Source organism: Phodopus roborovskii, unplaced genomic scaffold (genome assembly GCF_943737965.1).
Source record: "Phodopus roborovskii unplaced genomic scaffold, PHOROB, whole genome shotgun sequence".
In the NCBI taxonomy this organism is placed as follows: Eukaryota; Metazoa; Chordata; class Mammalia; order Rodentia; family Cricetidae; genus Phodopus; species Phodopus roborovskii.
In genome coordinates, this window is record NW_026126434.1 from 30,662,189 (window position 1) to 30,682,642 (window position 20,454).

Consider the following 20,454-nt stretch of genomic DNA (forward strand, 5'->3'; position numbering starts at 1 on the left):
CATATCTAGCAGCCTCTTCTAATTCGGCCTCTTCCTCAGTATCTAAAACCTCATCTCCTGACTCCTCGGAGTCATCAGAGCTATCTAAATTTAAGGCTTCAAGCTCACGTACAGGGTATAAGCCAGCTCCTCCCTTTGATGTAACAACAGGGGGAGGATCCCTGTGGTCTGGCAAATACACCCCCTTGTCGTCAGTCTTACCGGGGGGCCTTTTTCCTTCTTAGGGATGGATTTTTTCTTGCGCGTGCCCAACCTCTCACTACGCTCGGTTTCTGACATGCTATCCTGAACCTCTTCAAGGGTGCTCCTACCTTCTGCTATGGCGCCCTTACAGGCTTCATCTTCGAGGCAATTCATAACAAGCTTCCAAATCGCCTTTGTCCCTAGTCTCAAGTCTCCGTCTGCCCATTTGCAGTCAAGATCTTTGCCTAGTTTATGGTAACGGTGATAACAAAACATAATGGCAAGAAAGATCAAGAGGGCCCCTAGTACAATCACAAAAAGCCTCAACACTACCTTCCCACAGTGGAGATAATCCCAAACCAAGGTCCAGAAAAGACATACCTCTCCGAGCGCATCTGCCTGCAGTTCTGAATCCTCCTTATAGTCAAGGGGTCTCCGATGGTGCTGACGATAGCGAGGTCTCAGATTCCCCGGTTTCGGCACCAGTTGTCCCGCGCTATCATCTTGCCAGCAAGAACGATGCGGCACACTCAGGATCCTTCTGCAGAAAAGCTTTAATGCCTCTTGAGAGGGAGAGCATAAGCTTACAGAACGGAGACCCCAAACTCCCAAAAACCCATCCCTTATATAGGATGGCAACCGCCGCCTCGGACGTGTCATCCCCTGACTGGCTGCACCTCCTTGGACCATATGACGCCACGGGAGAGGCAGAGCCCAAGGGATGGAAAGTTACCCAGCGCCTGCGCACTAGCTTGTTTACCATTCGGTGCCTGCCTGATGCAGGTGCCATCTTGTAATGGAGAATGCAGGGACGGCTCCCTACAAAGTGAGGCGTTAGCTTTTCTCTACCTGTGAAAGTGGAATCCAGAGTCATATTCTGCTGTATGGCTGTATTGTCTACTTTGAAAACCTGCTGTTGTTAGATCTTCTGGGGAGAACTTGCTGTTTCTACACGGGCATGGAGACAGTTTCTGCCTTTAAACCTTGGGAACCATCTTTGCTATCTTCAGACATCTCTCAGACTTCAGAATTGCATTTAAAGTCCTGGTCTGCATTAGGCTTTGGCTTCTGGGAATGATGTAGTCAGTTTAATCTTCTACCCAGACCATACAACTTTTCCACACCATTCATGTGTAAAATGAAGTAGCCATTTCATTCTTCAGGAATTTTTTCTTCATGTTCACAACTGGGCTAACTAGTTTGCCTGCCCTAGCTTTCAGCATTTCTTTCTCATTTAGCTTCATCGAATAGCTTATGGTTTAAAATGAGAGCTGGGGCAATTTCTTTCACTTAAACACTTAGAGACCACAGTAGGGTTGGTTGGTAATTTCAGTATTGTCTCTGGGAATAGGAAAGGCCCAAGGAAAGTGAGATGGGGAATGGCCAGTCAGTGGAGTATCAGGAGACACATATGTGTTGGATAAGTATACTGTCTTATATGACATGGTTTGTGTTATTCTAATGAAAATTTGGTATTAACAGCAAAGATTGTAGATTACAGGTTGTCATAATTTACAAAACAAAAACTTAAGTTTTATGTTTTGTTTCGTTTTTCTTTGTGTTTCAAGATAGGGTTTCTCTGTGTAACAGTCCTGGCTGTCCTGGAACTCACTCTCTAGACCAGGCTAGCCTCAAACTCACAGAGATCTGCCTGCCTGTAACCTCCTGAGTGCTGGGGGATTAAAGGCATACACTACCATGTCTCCCAATAAAAATTTTTAAGTGGTGCCAAAATTACAAAAATGTGACACAGAAATTGAAATGAGCATGTGCTATTGGAAAAGTGGCTTTAACAGACTTGCTTGATGCAGGATTTGTAAAAACAAAAACAGTATCTATGGCATGCAATATGTTGGTCAATGATTGGTCAGTACGCTATGCTACCCTTTTTAGTAGCTTTTTTCATTTTTTTAAGATTTTATTTATTATGTATACAGTTATCTGCATGCATGCTTGCACACCAGAAGAGGGCACCAGATCTCATAGATGGTTTTGAGCCACATGTGGTTGCTGGGAATTGAACTCAGGTCCTCTGGAAGAACAGCCAGTGCTCTTAACCTGAGTCATCTCTCCAGGCCATCCTCCCTTTTAGTAGCTTTAACATTGGAGCCTCAGATTGTTGTGCTGTGGCAGCTGCAGCACAAAGCCCTCACTCCAAGCTCATGGCCTGGGCTGTCCAACAGTTGGCTTGGATTTCCCCTTCCCTATTTCCCCAGCCCTCCTGCACCTTGCAACAACACAAGCATATAGTTTAGAAAATTGTTAATGGTCATATTTTCCAACCAAGGATGAATCTAAATTATACTCTAATTCTTGAGTCTGCATATGAGTGTTAGGATTGCTTGGGCTAAGTGGCAGGGAAAGGAGTTAAAAGAATGGCAGCAGGAACTCATGTCAGAGAATGAGCATCTGTCAGAGCCTTTTTTGCTGGCTTTGGAATCCAGTTTCTTCATAAAGGCTGTAGGAAAGAACAGTTTACTGGAAAGTCCTGGAAGGAAGCTAAGAAATGAGCCTGCACGAAAGTCTGTGCCTTGTGATTGGAGACTGCAGGGCCTGCCCTGGCCTTGTGACCAGCAAGGAAAAACCCGCCCAACCTCGACCAGCAAGGAAAAACCCGACTCTGGGAAGATCTTCAAGCAGTTTATTCAGGATCCTTGAACATGCTTCTTCTTCTGGCGACCTCGGGGAAACGCCTCGCACAGGCTTAAATCCCCTTGCACTGACCAACTCCAGTGAGCCACGTGGACCCTGCAGATAGGCTGCTCTTATACGGAAGCAAGCAAGCTGAACAGGCTTAGCCAAATAAGGACTTGTTTACCACAGAGAGGGCTCCCCATTGGGAAGGTGGAAGCCAGTGCCATCTTTAAGGCGCGGCACTTCGCAGCTCTCTACAAGGCAGTGCCTGACAAAACACCTGTTGCTGTTCAAGAAAAAGGGACATTAAGAGGAACGGGACAAGACTTACACACAGGAATAAGAAACGTAAATTGGGGATTGAAGGTTGAAATGAGACCTGATGCTGGCTGCCCTGCCACATGCAGTCTTTACTGTGTATGACCCTACACATAGGATAAGGCCCAGGGCTGGAGCTAGGTCCCTGTGATCAGAGGTTCAGGTGGGAGGAAACTATACTGGTTGGACGAGTTTGAGAGAAGCAAAGATGACCCAGGTTAAATCTACAGTGGGCTGAGCACCAGCTGGGTAACAGCCCCATCCATGTTTGGATCCTCAGTTTTCTCTTCCCACCCAAACAGACCCATACAGCAGAGTAGATTCTGGAATGTTCTAGTTTTATTTCTTCTCCCAAGTTTTAAATAACTTGCTGTACACTAAACTATGGTGAGCTAGTGGCAAGGTCCATTCTCTGATATTCAGATAAGCTTTATTTGTACAAGCAAGATATCACCACATATCCTTCCCCCCTTTTTTGTCTAAAAATAAAAAAGGTTATAACTAATAAAACTGTATAAATAAGTACAATATATATGTACAATATGTATAAGCAATAAGTACATTAACAATGTCTAGTCCATTAGCATTTGACAAACTCAGAGAAAATAATTCCATTCTTAATGAGTCCAGTCTTACACCTAATTTATTTTCTATTCTAATTTGCATTTATTACATTATCTTTTAATGTCTTTCAAACCTATTACACTTAACACATCTTTAGTGAATTTCTTTATTGAGTTTGTTAAACAAGGAGAAAACTATAACTATACTATAATCTTCAGTTTCCTCAGATAACTGAGAAGGGAATAATATTAACTGAGTAAGCAGGAAGTATGAACAAATGACTTCCAAAAAATATGAGAAATGACAGAAACAACTGGCTGCCTGTCCATTGGCAAATAAGGCCAATGTAAAGGGAGACACCATGTAACTTACGAGGAAGAAAGAGACCCAGGGCATCGCCAGTAACCCAAGACCACATGGAGTACACAGATTAATAGAAATGGGTTGGCTAATAAGAAGCTTGAGCTGCAGGCCAAACAGTTTCTAATTAATATAAGCCTCTGTGTGTTTATTTGGGACTGGATGGGTCGGAAACTTCGTCTACAGTAAACCAAGCAACCCTGGGGTAAGAATTCCTAATAGATTCATATCTAGATGTTGTTCTTAGTAGACAGGCAGAGAACTCTAATGCCAGTTTGCCTGAATAGACTCACATTTGCTGACATCTCACAGTGAACACAGTCAGACGACAATTGCAGAAAAAGAAGTCAGGAGCTCTTCATGACATAGTGCGTTCACCGTTGTATGGCTCAATTCCATAGTCACACTGCAGAGGAAAATTCATGAAAAATGCAGGTCACTGAGTAGTGGTACTGAGTAGTCCACTGTATTCATCCACCTGCATTCCAAACCCAGAAACCTAACAACATGGTCCTGCCCACTGCCACTCTTGTCTCTGACTTCAGGTTCTCCTGTGCCTTAGAATTTAGAAGCATTAAATGCCCATAGGAGAATGGGAGGTTGGAATTAAGGTCTCCTGTCTATAATGTCACAAGGGTCACAGGGCTAGACCTTCCCCAAACTCAGGTGACCTGAACATAGCTGCCACTTCTCTGCTTGTAGAAACAAAACTTGTGAGAAGCCATGGAGGCAACAGGGCCATGACAACAAATCTTGGGACATGGGGAAGTATCTTGAACTTGATGCAGATCTCAGGGCTAGATAAAGCAACAGGAAGGGATTTGTGCAAGAGGACCAACTGTTCTCTTGGAGGTCAGTGTCTCTAGAGGGATCTCTAACCTGTAGGGGCTGGGAGCAAGGTCCTCAGGGCCATAGTCACATTGGTAATAGACAGTTTCTTATTTTTACATGATTTGCACAGCAAAGCAAAGTGTGTGTTTCCTTACAAATGGCTCAGTGGGTAAAGGTGATTGCTATGCAAGCCTGTTGACCTGGTTTGATCTCCAGAATCCACATAAACCTGGAGAGAACTCTACAAAGTTGTCCTTTGATCTATACATGCGTACCATGGCACACATGAACATACTGATACCATGTACATTCACAATAAAGAACAGACCCCGATCTTCTCACCTTTCCTCCTTGGTAACTTTTTCCACACAGCAGTGACCACAGCTCCAAGGAGAACTGGGCCAGCAGTGATTCCCACAATGGAGTATGTGTGCTGAGGAGGTGGATCTGGGAAATAAAGGGTAAAGTGAGGGGCCTTGGTTCTACTCGGGGTTGCCACAGGGCTCCTGTTTTCCTTGATAGCCTACCCCTCCTTACCCCATCTCAGGGTCATGGGCTCAGGCAGCCCCTCATGTTGCACATGGCATGTGTACTTCTGTTCCTCCCCAGAAGGCACTACCACAGCTGCCCACTTCTGGAAGGTCCCATCCCCTGCAGGCCTGGTCTCCACAAGTTCCATGTCCTGGGTCTGCTCCTTCCCATCTTTCTGCCAGGTCAGGGTGATGTCAGCAGGGTAGAAGCCCAGGGCCCAACACCTCAGGGTGATGTCACCTTCAAGTCTGGGATGATGGGTCACATGTGTCTTTGGGGGATCTAAAATTCAGAGGTTCAGGAACTGCATTACCTTCACTGATGTACAGGACACTTGAGGTGGGAAAGGAGGCACAAAACCCAGGCTTCTAGGATACTCTGTACCCTGGAAAGACCTAGAACCAGTTGGAGCCAGCCCAGAGTAAGAGGTTCCAAGTCTCTGAGAGAAACATTGGGTTCCGACCTGGGGGGGGGGGGGAGGCCGGGTGACTCAGAATTCTAAGTTTGACCAAACTTCCAAAGACACTGGAATGGGGGCAGAAACAGTCTCCAACTAATGTCCCAGGCTGCTGGAGTGAGGTTAGTTACAGTAGGAACTGGCTTCTCCCACCCTGGGGAGCAAGACAGGGGCTTCTCTAATTGTCTAGAGAGAACCTAAGAAGATTCACCAAGGCTAGACCAGAAGGGAGAGAAGTGTCTTTGCAGGGAGCCAAGTGTTTGCTGCCTCTTAGTACCTGCACGTTGCAGTATCTCTTTCCCCTTCTCCAGATGGATGCGGAGCCACTCCATGCATGTAACTTTAAGGTAGGCCCTGTGGTGCTCTGCCTCATTCGTTGCCTCATACTTGCGCTGGGTAATTAGAGCCACCTTGTTTGCTGCAGTCCAGGAAAGAAGGTCCTCGTTCAGAGAGATGTGGTCAGTGCCATCATACGCTATCCTGTAGTACCCACCTCGGAAGCGCCCATCACTGCCCATATAGCAGCCACGCATGGACTGGATGCTGTGGTACCCTGGAGGGCAAAAGTAATCAGCTCCAGGGGCCTGACCCAGCTCACTGCTCTTAGCTTTGCCCCTAAGGCTAAGAGGACTAAAAGTGAGAGTGGTGCCCCCCCACCCCCTCCGCTCGAGACTGGAGGATTTCTCTAGCACTGTGGGGTGTAGGAGATGTGCCAGGCACTATTCTTGTGTTTATGAGCCAGGCCATCCAAGACACATGACTAGGTGACCCGTTCAGGGGCCACTCACCTGATTCACTCTGGTTGTAGTATCGCACCAGGGTCCTCAGATTATCACGGAAAATCTGCGCGTTAGCTTTGGCAATCCGGGTCTGACGCTCCCAGTACTCGGGTGGATTCTCTTCCATCCACTTTGCCCGCGGCTCCTCTCTAGGTGTCATCGCATCGCTGTCGAACCACACAAAGCGCGTGTCGTCCACGAACCCGAAGGCGATGAACCGCGGTTCCTCGTGTCCCGGCTGGGTCATGGCAGAGCCAAAATAACGCAGCGAGTGCGAGTGTGAGCCTAGAGGAAGCAAGAAGCTGACAGCTGCTCCATCTCCCTCCCAGGATCATCTGGTGTGCGGGGCGAGAGGGGAGTTAGGAGCAGGGGGTCGGGACAGGAAGTTGGGTGTCTCTGGTGCCCGCCCTCTCCCTCCCCGCAGAGGCCGTTTCCCTCCTGAACCCACACTCACCCGCGCTGGTCTGGGTCGGGGCCAGAGCGGCCGCCAGCAGCAGGAGCAGCGTGCGCGGTGCTGTCCCCATCTCAGATCTGGAGACTATTTGAGCTCTGCGGGGGGTTTTAGAACCCGGAAGCTCGTACTGGCGTCTGCCGAAAACGTACACCCAATGGGAGTGGGCATTATCTTCGCGTCATAAGTGTCTAGGCAGAAGAATCTGACTCTGTAGGCGAGCGGAAATCTCCAGGGCTGTTTTTTTTTTTTTTTTTTTTTTTTTTTCTCAGCCACCTGCTGTCCTGACCAGGGACCTGGGTGTTTATCCTGCCTCCCAAGAGCTTTTCTCATGTTGTCTCTTAAGAGTTGTCTAGGTCAGCTGTTCTCAGACTTTCTGGCTTCAGGATCTCCATGTGCTCTTAAGATTTCGTGAGTTTCCCCAAGGAAAACTTTTTTTTTTTTTGTGAGTTATATGTATAAATAACAATAGAAACTAAAATCTTGTAACATGTTTTCAGTTTGTTTAGAATATTAACAAATCCATTATGTTGACAAAATTTCCAGATGAACAGTATGGATTTTTTTTTTTTTTTTTTTTTTTTTTTTGCACTTCACAAGTTTGCAAGTCCTTTTCTTAATCTGTTTCAGTAAAGGCTGATGGATTTTATATATGCTTTCTGCATTTAACCTGTTATTCCTGTTGAACATGAAACAAACAGCTTGCCTTACCTACATATGTAGGCGAAATATTTTAAAGCTCTTATCTGATAATTGTGAATACTCATGTTTGATACCACAGCAAAATAAAAATGTATTAATATTTATTTAGATGGGGCTCTTGAATTCTACCTTGGACTTGAAGTGAAGATGGAGTGTTGATTCTGTTTCTGGATGTGTGGCCAGCTTTGTGTGCAAATCTGTATATTACCTCAAATAAAGTGATTGTCAATCATATATACATAATGTGCATATAACTTCCCCTTAATGTTTACAGTTACTATAATTTTCACTCTATAGTTTGCAGTAAGACACAGGTGAGGCATCAATCTGAGGAGTGATTCTAGAGAGACAGCAGCGTTTGAGATTTACATTATACCAAAAGGAGCCATTTTCCCATACCTTCTATCGTTTTGGAGTATGTCATGCATAGAATCAGCAACTTTATTGAATTTTTTTTTATGTGTATGAGTGTTTTGCCTGCAGGTATGTCTTTGTACCACATATGTTCAGTGTCTGAGGGGACCTGAAGAGATTGTTGGATCCCCTGGGGCTTGGGTTACAGATGGTGTTAGCCACTATGTGGGTGCTGGGAACTGACCCCATCATCAAGAAGAGCAGTCAGTCTTCTTAACCAGTTCAAGAATCGGCAACTCTTTGAATCCAGATATTCTGCTTACTGAGTTTTCTCCTCCGGCTCTCACTCCAAAATCAGTTCACCTCAATTAGATCTCAAGGAGTTTTCTTGAGGCAAAATGAGTGACTTAGGGAACCAGTGGATGTCTTCCTGGAAATCAGAGTGTTGTTCCATCTGGCAGTCAAGGAAACCAGCCAACAGTCCTTTGTGGCCACAGGAACGATGGCAGTAGCAGTTTGATGTAGGGTGGAGACAGCTTCATGCTGTGTGTGTAGCAGGCGAGGAGCTCTGTTCAGAGTCCTCTATTCAAGTGAAGATGAAATTCTTGACTTGAAAAAGAAGAACTTAAGAACTACCAGTATGAAGCAAAGTTCAAGTTTATTAGGAGGAGGCATTAACAGGTTTGAACATGAGGTTGGATAGAGGTTGGATAGAAAGAGAGGATAGAGAAGATGGAAAGATGGATTTCAACTTCTCGAGGCAGAGATACTATTTTAGTCATCTTGCTTTGATTGGGTTTACCCACTAAGCAAACCATGGGAAGAATTTACCAAACAACACTACCAAAATATCCACATCCGCATTTTCAAGAAGGAAGAATAAATGTATAGTTCACTGGAAACTAAGTTCAGTCTCTGACAGAGATCTCCCAGGCCTGCCTGTCCTGGATCAGGAGAGATGGCTCGGAAGACACACTGTCAGTGTGGAGAGGAGTCGTGCTCACGTCTAGACTGAACTCATTTCTTTATGTCAGTGCTGACAGGAGACAGACACTCGGACACAGTTAGATGCCAGTTTCGGAAAGAAAAGTCAGGAGCTATTGTAGTCACACAAGGTGGGTGTTTCACACTATAGAAGGAAATAATTAAGAACAAATCCTGAGTGAAGAAAGAAAGAAAAAAGATCACCATAGCTCAGCAATGTGTTCTCTGAACACTTCCTATCCTTCTGGGAGAGATGCGTCAGATCCCTGGGCACTGTCCCTCCCTAAAGCAGTACAGAGTAAGTTCTCATAAGAGCCCACAGCAATAGGTCCAAAAAAGAAATGTGGGAGCCTCTCCATGGGTATCTGTCTATTCTATTCCAAGGGTCTCTAGAACCACCTTCCACTTAATTACCGGCAGCCATATTATAGCTGCCTCTTTCCCACCTGTGGGAAGAAGCAACCAGCGAGAGACCATGAAAGTCATGAGATGAGTGGGAGGAAACTCCTAGTTCAACCCCAGGGAAGTTTCTAGAACTGTGACTGCAGCTCCATGGAAGGAGGAGGAAACATAATGGAAGATTGTACATAACTGGCCTCCTGTAGGTCTGTTCTCAGTAGGGACCTTTTCTGTGACATCTGTTGTGGTGATATCTTACTTGTACAAATAAAGCCTGTCTGAAGATCAGAGAATGGAGCTTGACACTAGCTAACCATAGAGGTCTGGAGGTCTGTACAGACAGACAGGAAGTGAGAGAGCTGGGTGGAAACAGGATATGGATGCATTTGTAGATAGAAGTTCCTGTCCCTATTGGTCCTGTAGCCATTTAGTCTTAAATAAACACACAGAGGCTTATATTAATTATAAACTGTTTGACCTGTGGCTCAGGCTTCTTATTGTCTAGCTCTCTCTTAATTATTAATCCATTTCTATTAACCTGTGTATCATCTCCATGTGGTCTTGGCTTACCAGTAATGTCCAGGTCTCTTCCTTCCTTGGCAGCTACATGGCATCTCCCTCGCAACTCACTCTCCGCATCCCTCTTCCCAGAATTCACCCAGTATGGTAGCCCCACCTACTACACTTCTTGCCTGGCTACATCTTGCCTGTCCTTTGGCCAAATCAGCTTTATTCATCAGCCAATTAGAGAAACATATGTTCACAGCATACAGAAGGACACCCCCCCCCCATCAATCTGTGGGGAATCAGAAACAGGTCTCCATCAATAAGGGGATGGGTCTGCCCATTATTTGTTTTATGCTTTACAATAGAGTTAATGTCAGTACACAAACCCCAGCATCTCTGTGTGACTACAACTTTCCTCTTAGGGGTCAGGGTACAATCCCCTGGGAGACAAGAACTCAGATCCTGCTCCTTCCTTACCTTTATTTCTTCCATATCAGAAAAATCACCACAGTTCCCATAACCAGAGCTCCAAGAAGCAGGCCAATAAGAATTGCCATGAGGATGATGGTTGGCTGAGGAGGCTCTAATGAGGGAGAGGAAGGAAGAGTGAGGATTCTGACCCTTGCTCTCAACCCTAGTTCTAAAGGGCTCACAATTACCTGACAACAGACTCTTGCTCAAACCCATCCCTTACCCCATCTCAGTATGCGGGGTTCAGGTAACCCTTCATGGTTCACGTGACAGGTGTATTTCAGCTCCTCTCCAGAAGGAACTACTATAGCTGCCCACTTCTGGAAGGTTCCGTCCCCTGCAGGCCTGGTGTCTCCCAGTTCCATATCCCAGGTGTGGTTGTTCCCATCCCTCTGCCAGGTCAGGGTGATCTCAGCAGGGTAGAAGTTCATGGCCAAGCACTTCAGGATGACATCCCCTCCAGGTCTCACTTGATGGGCCACATATGTTTGGGGAGGGTCTGAGGGGAACAATTGGAAAATTCAGGTATTTTGCATTCCTGCTGGGGCCTGAGCAGTGCACATGTGACCATCTCTGGAAAGGATGGGAGAGGTGGACAAGGGAGGGAGCAGAATTCACACAGCAGTCTAAACTCAGGAACTGGATGATGTATTCCTTGGGAAATTTCAGAATGATCACAAGGCCAGCACAGAGTAGGAGACTCTGAATCTCCCTCTAGGTAAATGGACTTCTGGTTCTGTCTGGGCGGGTCTGAGAGACTCAGGAACCCTGGTGTCAGACATTCAATGCCATTGTTCATGAACAGTGAACAGGCCTGAGAGAGGCCATGATTCCCAATGAAGTTATGGAAGGGAGCAGCTGCTTAATTGACACACAGGACTATCCTGGGAGAAGGATGAACCCTCTGGAGAGAGAATTTCTCTCTCATGTTGAGTCATGAAACTCTGGAGCAGCCTTATACCTTTGATGCAAGATAGGGTAAGTATTCCAGCTGCTCCCTGTTGAGGAGGAGGCCTCAGGAGATGGGAATTCTAATCTCAGAAGAAGGAGTTGGCAAGAGCCTCTCTTACCAGAGCGTAACAATATCTCCTTCCCTAGGTCCAGGCATCTACGAAGCATTTCCACACACTTCCCCTGCAGGTAAGTCCTCCAGCTCTCTGCCTCACCATCTTTCTCCCAGCTGTCCTTTATGATTTGCGCTGCCTTGCCCTCTGCAGTCCAAGTGCTCAGGTCCTCATTCAGGGTGATGTAATCGTGGCCATAGTAGGTGAACCGATAGTGACCGTGGAGGAAGCTCCCATTATTTTCCACATTGCAGCCAAGCACCTTCTGTATGGTGGGATAGTCTGGCCCACCCCCATTCAGCTATCAGTCACTGCTGCTTCAAACCTTCCCAGATTTTGTCCCAAACTAACCCTCTAACTGGGTCACAGTCTGTGGCTTAACCTTGGGCCTGGGGACCTGGGGTGGAGCAAATTGGGCAGGACCATGAGGGCATGGAGGGGTTGTGATCTGGGGTCACTCACCGATCTTGCTGTGTTTGTAGTATTTCATCAGGACCTCAAGAAATTTTCGATCACTCTGTGACTTGTGCAGGACATCCTCTGTTTCTTCCTCCCAGTACTCAGGTGGCTCCTGCTCCATCCAAGGAGCCCGAGGTTGCATCTTTGCAGTCGCTGCATTGCTGTCAAATCCCATGACCTGTGTGGTGTCCACATAGCAGACATGGATGAACCGGGGTTCCCAGATATCTGGCCCATAAACCAAGGCGTCGAAAAGTTGCAGCCAGTGTGAGCCTGGGGATGAAGCACATCGAGACCCTGACCCTTCTGCCTGGACCCAGGGCAGGTTGGTGGGCTGGAAAGGGAGCAGAGTAGGGGTGGTGAAAGGGAAAGGGACAGGGTCATCCAGCTGGGGAGAACAGGAAGGGTCTTGTTAGGCGATGGAGGAGAGGCAGAGGTAAGGATTCCCAGTGCTGCATACTGCTCCCCAAAAGGCCATTTGTCTCCAGGTCCCACACCCACCTGCACAGTTCTGGGTCAGGGCCAAGGCCACCACCAGCAGCAGGAGGGCACAGGGTCTAGATGTCCTCATCCTCCGAGATGAGTGGTGTCTCTGTCAGGACTTTTTATAACTGATGTGGCTGACTGGCTTCGCTAAGAATTCCCAAAGGTGGTGATGTAGATCTGGTGGGTTGGGTCATGGAGAGATGAACTCTTGGAAAAGAAATAGGGCCCTGCTTCCCAAACTTTGGATCCAGTTGTGAGGCCTTGCATCCTGGGATCAGTGTCTGAGCCCAGTTGCTTTACTTCACCCCCCACCCCATCTCTATCCCTTTGGTCCTGGTCACAACATCCTCAAGCCCAGCCCAGAACTCAGAAAGTCAGTAATTCTCAAGCATTTTGGTGTCAAAAATCTCTACATGTCCTTGGACATCGTGTAGATTTCAATGGTTATTGAGTGCCTGTGTATTATATCAGTCCGTATTAACCACGATAGGAACTGGAGGTTCTGAGACATTTGATTCAGTGTAGATATTAATAAGCAGCATAAAAAGAGAAAGCTATTTTCCAAAATGAAATGATGCTATGAAAAGAACTTTTTGGATATTTAACATTTCTGGGAGGCCTTATCTTCATCTTTCCCACTACAGATTGCATGGATTTTGTGTCTCCTTTTTAACAGTTTTGTTTTATTTGAATTGTACAAAAAAATACAGCTTTACAGACATATTTTAGGCAAGACAATTTTAAGATTCGGTCTTATTTGTATGTATTTGTGTGTCTCTGTGCATACACCACACCATAGACACACTAAAGAAGGGAGACCCAGAAAGACCCAAAAGACCCAGAAAAGATAGTGGGAAATCCTGGAGCTGGAGTTTCAGGAACCTGTGAACCGCCCTACTTGAGTGCTGGGAAATCAACTCAGGCCCTCTGCAAGGGTAGCAAAGGCCTTTCACATCTGAGACACCCCTTCAGGCCCAGCAGAAATATTTTCATTAACATCTTTAAACAATTCTTATTTTCTTTTGAGACAGGGTCTCAGTATGTAGCTTTGGCTGGCCTAGAAGTGGCTATGTAGACCAGGATGACCTAGAACTCAGATGTCCACCTGCTTCTGGCTCCAGATTGCTGGGATTAAAGGAATGTGCGAACAAGGTGAGCTAATCATCAATTATTTTTTTTTCCCTCACTAATAGTCACTAAATGGTGCAGGTGGTACTTTGTTAAGATTGTTTACATGGTGGAGCTTGCAACATCACTGAATTCTTCATCTGCTGCATCCATATCAATGGGAGGGGCTCGCATATTGAATGAATGCTATGTGAATGAACGTTATTTTAAAGTACAAATTATCAAAAACTCAGTCTTTAACCTGGCCATGCATTTTGTAGAAAGCTTTGGAAGCCTTTAGTAGATGGTGAATCTTTCAGGTGCTGAAGTCACTAAGGCTGTCTGGAGAGCTTAGGTTTTATCTTTGTGGGAGTCAGCTGGAAAAGGGATGTGTGGGTGATGAATTGACTTTTACACCTTTTATGGTGGAGGAGGAAGACAATACACCTCTAACTATACTACAGAGGAGTGCAGAGCAGGAAGGAAGAAGACCTCCGCCAGCTGTGTGTGTGTGGCAGTGTATGCGAGTTCAACATTTTCAGAATAGTTGTTCAGTTAGACAATTTCTATTTTCAGGTTCCTGGAATGAGATCCACTCTATGTGAATAAAGGGAGTGTAGACTGGAGCTGGGAGGAGCAGAAGAAGATTGTTCAAGGTTACTAAATAAACTGCTTAAAGAAGAGTCTGAGCGTTGCTTCTTCCTTGATGGTCAAGGTGGTCGCGATAAAGAAGGAGTTGGTGGGTCTAGAGAACACCCTCTCCCAGTAGAAGGAAGCAGAGCCATGAGAAAGACAGAAGGCCCTGAAAGTCTCCATCGCTGTATCAGTAACAGATATTTTAAGATGGGAGAGAGGGTACAAGGGAGGCAAAAGTTGCAAGCATCCACAGCAGGAAAGACACTGGAAAACTGTCTCCCCTCAGTCCCCAATCAGAGCAGTAGCCGAGTGCCATTTTTCAAAGACTTCTGCTGAGCAGGTGGCTGTTTAGCCCAGGTTCATCCCTCCAGTAGCCATACTCTTGGGACCGGTCAGAGCACATGCATGGGAATGTGTGCTGGAACCTAGCAGGGTTCCCGCACACAGTGAGGAGGAAACTTTGAATCAGACCATGCAGAATTAAGTGTAATAGTAATCTAGAGTCTGCAGGGAACATAGATACAGGTGCCAAGTGTATACTCACTAATATTAGGAAGACCCTCACAGAGGCCAGGCCAGTGTTCAAACTGCCAAGGGCATGGCTTCATGAGTGTGAGCAGCACCTGAAACCTGACCCACGAGGGACTGACTGTCTAGAGTGGACTAGTGTGCCTAGTGATGTGGACTGTGCCACATCACATCTTTTGCCTTGTGAAATTGCAAAAAGTTGCCCAGTGGTGCAGCAGACATCTGGGAACCCAGGAAGGAAGTCCAAATTCATCAAGGCAGCAAGAAGCAAGCAGTGGAGACTGTATTCAGACTTTATACCCCACACAGCTCTCTCTCTCTCTCTCTCTCTCTCTCTCTCTCTCTCTCTCTCTCTCTCTCTCTCTCACTCTCACTCTCTCACTCACACACACACACCTACTCCTCTATTTATGATACACTTGGTTTCACACTGCCATTGTATTGTGACCCCAGACAATGCATTTAGTGCAGCAAACGCAGATTCTATAAGTTTATCACACATCATTTTCTCTACAGATTTCACTCGTTTTTTAGAACGTGAATCAATCATCCACTCTGGCAAGAAATTGCAAAACCCATGTATACATCCTTCCTTTCAAGAGGGAAGTATGATGTTATAGTTCAATGAAATCTAAAGTTCAGTCAGTGGTGAAGATTTCTAAGCCAGCCTCTGCTGAAAGAGGGTGAGGGCTTGGAACAGAGAGGCTCAGTGTGGGCTGAACTGGGTTCCGCCCTTGAGAACATTGCCTGGTGGGAGACGATATGCAGACATAGTCAGATGCCAATTGCAGAATGAAAAGCCAGGAGCTTTAGAAGTAACAGTGGAAAAGGAAGGACCTGAACAAATCCTCTGGTTCAGTCCAACACAAGGCTCTGTCCCATCCTATAAACAAAAGAACAAGGAATCTATCTTCATTGTCGGGTGTTGGTGAGTGGAGACACTCCTAGGAGCCCATTGCATGTTCAATGTCTCAGTCCTGAGAATCAGTATAATGCAGGACATTATCCTATGTCTCTCCCCATGTCCTACTGTCCCTGTAGGGTCACATCTTTAAAAAGCTTTGACAGGAGCCCCTGCATCCCAACATTGTCTTTCCTGGAAAAAAGCAGAACATGACCTGATCAAACCCAACAGGAGATGGGACTAATGGAGGGGTAATGGCGACCCAAGCTCCTCCATGGGCTTCTGCCTGTTCTACCCAAATCTCAGGTCCAGGCCCCACAGTGATTCTTACTGTTGGACTGAGCAGAGGTTCCTCATATTTGAAAGCATTGAGAAAGCATTTTGTGAGAGTCCAGGAAGGAAGAAGATTCATGGGAAGGAGGGGGGGAGAGGTATCCAGAGGAGTCCCGTAATCCTTATCTCCCAGAAGTTTCCAGAAGTGTAACTACAGGCATAGGGAAGGATGGGGGAAACCCAATGCCTCCTAACTGGTCTCCTGAATGTCTGTTACCAGTAGGGGTCTTCTCCATAACTTCCCCTTGGCAGAATCTCCATCATCAGAATGATGAGTCCATCAATCATTTCCTGTATGCCTTATAAGAGAGTAAATCTCCACACAGCTGAGTAAGCAGCTATGTGCAACTACCCTTTTCCTCTTACCGGTCAGGGCATGTACATAGATAGCTCAGGCTTGAAGTCCTCAGAGAGACAAGACCTCAGATGCTACTCCTTCCTTACCTTTATTCCCCCTCTTCCATGATAAAACTTCTTGCCTTGCCACCTGTAGTCCGGGAGTTCAGATGCTCTGTCTAGGATAGGTAAGCTGACAGCACCCTCAGGGAAAGTGCCCTTTTGTGCCCAAGTCACAGCTATGTACATTCTTTAGAGCATGATATCCTGGTCTCCTGCCATTGCTGTCACACTTGCCACCAATTAGCACCACACACACACAAAGTCAGACTCTCCTCCACACAATTGCCCCAAGACCTTATTGACCCTAAACTGCACCCAAAACTGGGTATGGTCACCAAGCCTCTCCAGGTTCCAGAGTCTCCACAGGTCAGTTTGATGGGGTCTTTCCCTTAGGTAAGGAGAAAGCAGTGACTTGGGTCTGTCTGGACATGGAGGAGTCCTGACCTTTGAACCAGTCTTACTCACCCACAGAACTCTGGTTATAAAAACTGAACAATTTCCTCAGTTTTTCTTTGAAACCCTGTGTGGTTTCTAGGACTTTCTGTGTCTGTTTTCCCCAATACTCCTGACCCACCTTCTCCACTAGTGCCCCAGTGGCTTGGTCCTGTCTCTATAGAATCCCATTGTCCACACAGCAGCAACAGGAGACCCATGCCTGACAAGAGGGTGTAGAAATACTGCAGCAAATTGTGAGCCTGGGGATGTTGTATAGTGAGACCCCATTCTCCTCCCAGAACACCTTGTTGAGGCTTGGACCTGGAGAAGAGTAGGGTTCAGGTGGGGGTCTGGGCAAGAGCCATCCAATTGATGGAGCAGAGAGAATGTGATGAGGCAAAGGGAGGCATGGCTTCTCTTGTGATTTGTAGGCCCCTGCATGGACCCCTGAGGCACCTTGAGCTAGCCTGAAGCTGTTGGCTGGAACTCCTTGCCCCAAGGCTGTTGTTGGTACTCTTCCCGTTTTGATGACACAGACCTCGTGACAACACACACCTCACAGGGAGGAGCTAAGCCTAAAATTCCTGTAATTTTTCACTGTTCTGTAAGTCAGTATTTAAGTCCGTTCTTTCCCCTCAATAAAGGGCATTTGGCATTTGGCGTTTCTACATTGCCATTGAACGAATGACCCACTGTCTTGTCTTTATTTCAATCTTTAGGCTTTTGCCCGATTCGTGAAACAGATCATAGCGCCGGCACTACAAGTGGAGCTCCCACCGAGATTGGGAAAGAAAGGATCGCCTAAGAGATCGCCTTCAGAGGCCGGCTGGCAAAGTAGATGAATGAAGGTGTATTGAAGGATGGGTGCCACTAACTGTAAGGAAATGCTCAGTGGGCAATTAGTGGCCCTATTGAAAAGGCAGGGCACCAGGATTAAAACAAGACTCCTAAAGGATTTATTGCCATAAACTAAAAGAAAAAATGGCACAGATGAATAGGACTTTTGAGGAAGTACAAGATTTAGAATCTGTGCAATCTATCAGGGAACAAAAGGGATCCCAACTAGGAGATGATGATAGTCCTACCATAGCTGGTGAAGAGGATACTTTGGAATCAGAAACTGAAGATGATGAGCACATATGCTGTCTGCCACGGTACAACTCCTTTTTGATTCTGATTCCTTTAGTAGGGCCTCTACACCTCGAGGGTTAGAAGAAGAGGTCAAAGATTTAATAACCAATGTAGAAGCGTTAGAAAAGGAAAGACAAGTGTTTCCAGTGATTGAGACAGTGGATCCTCAGGATAACAGGGTTAGGGAGCACAGCCCATTAAATTTTAAGGATATAAAACAGCTTAAAGTGGCTGTCACTGCTTATGGGACCCATGCTCCTTTTACTCAGACAATTTTTGAGTCTTTTGCAGTGTTAAATTGCACCCCTAGTGATTGGATGCAGCTCTGTAGAGCTGTGCTGAGTGGGAGTGACTATTTGCTCTGGAGAGGAGAATTTCAAGAATTTTGCAAGGAAACCACCCAAAGCAATGCTGCTGATGGATTTCCTGCTAGGAATTTAGATATGATCACAGGCACTGGGCAATATTCTATACTTGCAGCTCAAATTCTTTTTGATCCAGCGGCCTATGCACAAATTGCTGTTGCTGCTACTAGAGCATGGAAAGCCCTGCCTAATAAGCCTGTAGGGGATCAACTATCTAAGTTATTGTAGGGACCGTCTAAGCCCTATTCAGAATTTGCAGACCGCCTCCTACAGCTGGCAGGTCACATTTTTGGTGATGTTGAAAATGCTATGCCCATAGTTAAACAATTGTCTCCCTTAGAAACTGCTCCTTACATAGCTCTGGTCTTTCGTTTACAAGAACATTTACTAGCATACAAAGCCTACTATGGAGGCGCTCTCATCCAATTTTTGTAGGACATCTCCGAGCACATTCGGATTTGCCCGGCCCTTTGAGTGAAGGAAATGCCATTGATGATTTTAATACTAAAACAGATAGTGCCATCTTGATGATGAGAGAGTCTGGTTGTGAAGCAGCCTGCAAAGCTCATACAACCTTCCACCTTAATGCAGGTCACTTAAATTCCATTTTAAAATTACTAGAGACCAAGCTATTGATATAGTTAAGAATTGTTCCCTATGCAGAGTTCTTACCTGTTCCACACCTTGGAGTTAACCACTGGCCAGGGTGTCTCGCCTAATGATATCTGGCAGATGGATGTTACCCATGTTCCTTCCTTTGGTCGACGACAATTTGTTCATGTATCTGTGGATACCCATTCTCATCTCATATTTACCTCTGCTCATACTGGAGAAAGGCTTAAGGATGTTAAGAGCCATTGTTTACAAGCCTTTGCTTATGGAAATGTCCAGACAATTAAAAACTGATAATGGCCCTGCTTATCAGGGTTGCAAAATTTTTTTTTTTACTCTCACATAAGACGGGTATCCCCTATAATCCTCAGGGTCAGGTCATGGTGGAGCATCACACAATTAAAGCCTATCTTCATAAAACAAAAAAGGGGGAGTTTACAGAGTCTCCTCATAATCTCCTTTCTCTTGTCCTTTATATTTTAAATTTTTAAACTATTGATGGTGCTGTTCGATCTGCGGCCGACAGGCATTGGCGTCCTCGGTCATCTGACTATGGCTCAGTTATGTGGAATAATGTCACTACGGACAATGGTGCAGCCTCAACCCAGTTCTAGTATGGGCCGGAGGGTCAGTTTGTGTCTTTCCACAAGACGCAGATAACCCTGTTTGGGTGCCTGAGTGTCTGATTAGCCATATGGGGAGGGATGGTGATTCCAGCCAGAAAGAAGGTCAGATGGATCTTCAAGAATCTACCCATCCTGATGCCTGTGGGTATGAGTAGCCATATGTGGCCCTTTTCCCTGACCACTAATTATAGTTTGGATCAAGCAGCTATAAATTTACACTTTGACCCAAAGGATAAGAATTTCACTTTCATCTCAGGTACTTGTATTCTGGTTCCTTCTTTTTGTTGTAAGTAATGCTACTAATTTTGGAGAAAGTTTCAATTGTTCTCAGCAGGTCTGCTGGTTAGCTTCTGGACATGTGAAGTAACAGCTGTTGTGGGCTGTGTACCCCAGGAGTGCAGCAGAGAGGAAAGGAGATTTCGGGAATACAGTTGCAAGTGCCTCCTCCGCCATTGAAGCAACAGTTTCAAGGATAGCCCTCTCCCAATCTGTAAATACTGTAAGCACAGTGGATCAACTATCAGGTGATTTGGCTATAGTCTTAGTACAAAGTGGAATTTTTAAACTAAATTTACAAACTAGCCTCCTATATGAACACTTGAATTTTTTTGTGAGAAGCTCATATGGCTTCTTGTTCTCTGTCTTTCACACATATCTGTGTCAATGCATCATTTTTCTCCAGAAATCCTGGAGTGATCAGTTTTTAAATTATACACATGCTTTAGCCATGCAGACCATTAACATCAATGAAACCTGAGTGCCACCTGCCAGTGTAGAAGACCTTTTACAAGGACTTCAACTTACAGGCACATTACTGGGGTTCATAGCCCTTGCACTTGGTGCT

The 20,454-nt window shown here is 45.8% G+C and overlaps 2 protein-coding genes across 3 annotated transcripts; both read right to left on the minus strand.

Annotated features, from left to right (window-relative positions):
* Positions 1-4,167: 4,167 nt before the first annotated feature.
* Positions 4,168-7,186, minus strand: LOC127224389 (patr class I histocompatibility antigen, B-2 alpha chain-like). 2 transcript variants are annotated; one of them, XM_051187430.1, is made up of 6 exons: positions 7,112-7,186; positions 6,667-6,942; positions 6,156-6,296; positions 5,428-5,703; positions 5,233-5,337; positions 4,168-4,465 (listed from the first exon to the last, which is right to left on the minus strand). In XM_051187430.1, exons 1-6 carry the CDS (start codon positions 7,179-7,181, stop codon positions 4,461-4,463), a joined length of 873 nt encoding a protein of 290 aa, XP_051043387.1. In that variant the 5' UTR covers positions 7,182-7,186; the 3' UTR covers positions 4,168-4,460. The 2 variants fall into 2 exon arrangements, with proteins under 2 accessions (XP_051043387.1, XP_051043385.1); XM_051187428.1 differs by having other exon boundaries at positions 4,339-4,465; positions 6,156-6,431.
* Positions 7,187-10,338: 3,152 nt separating this feature from the next.
* On the minus strand, positions 10,339-12,619 carry LOC127224412 (class I histocompatibility antigen, Gogo-B*0101 alpha chain). Its single transcript, XM_051187457.1, has 5 exons — positions 12,550-12,619; positions 12,052-12,321; positions 11,692-11,871; positions 10,749-11,024; positions 10,339-10,343 (listed from the first exon to the last, which is right to left on the minus strand). Exons 1-5 carry the CDS (start codon positions 12,617-12,619, stop codon positions 10,339-10,341), a joined length of 801 nt encoding a protein of 266 aa, XP_051043414.1.
* Positions 12,620-20,454: the final 7,835 nt, after the last annotated feature.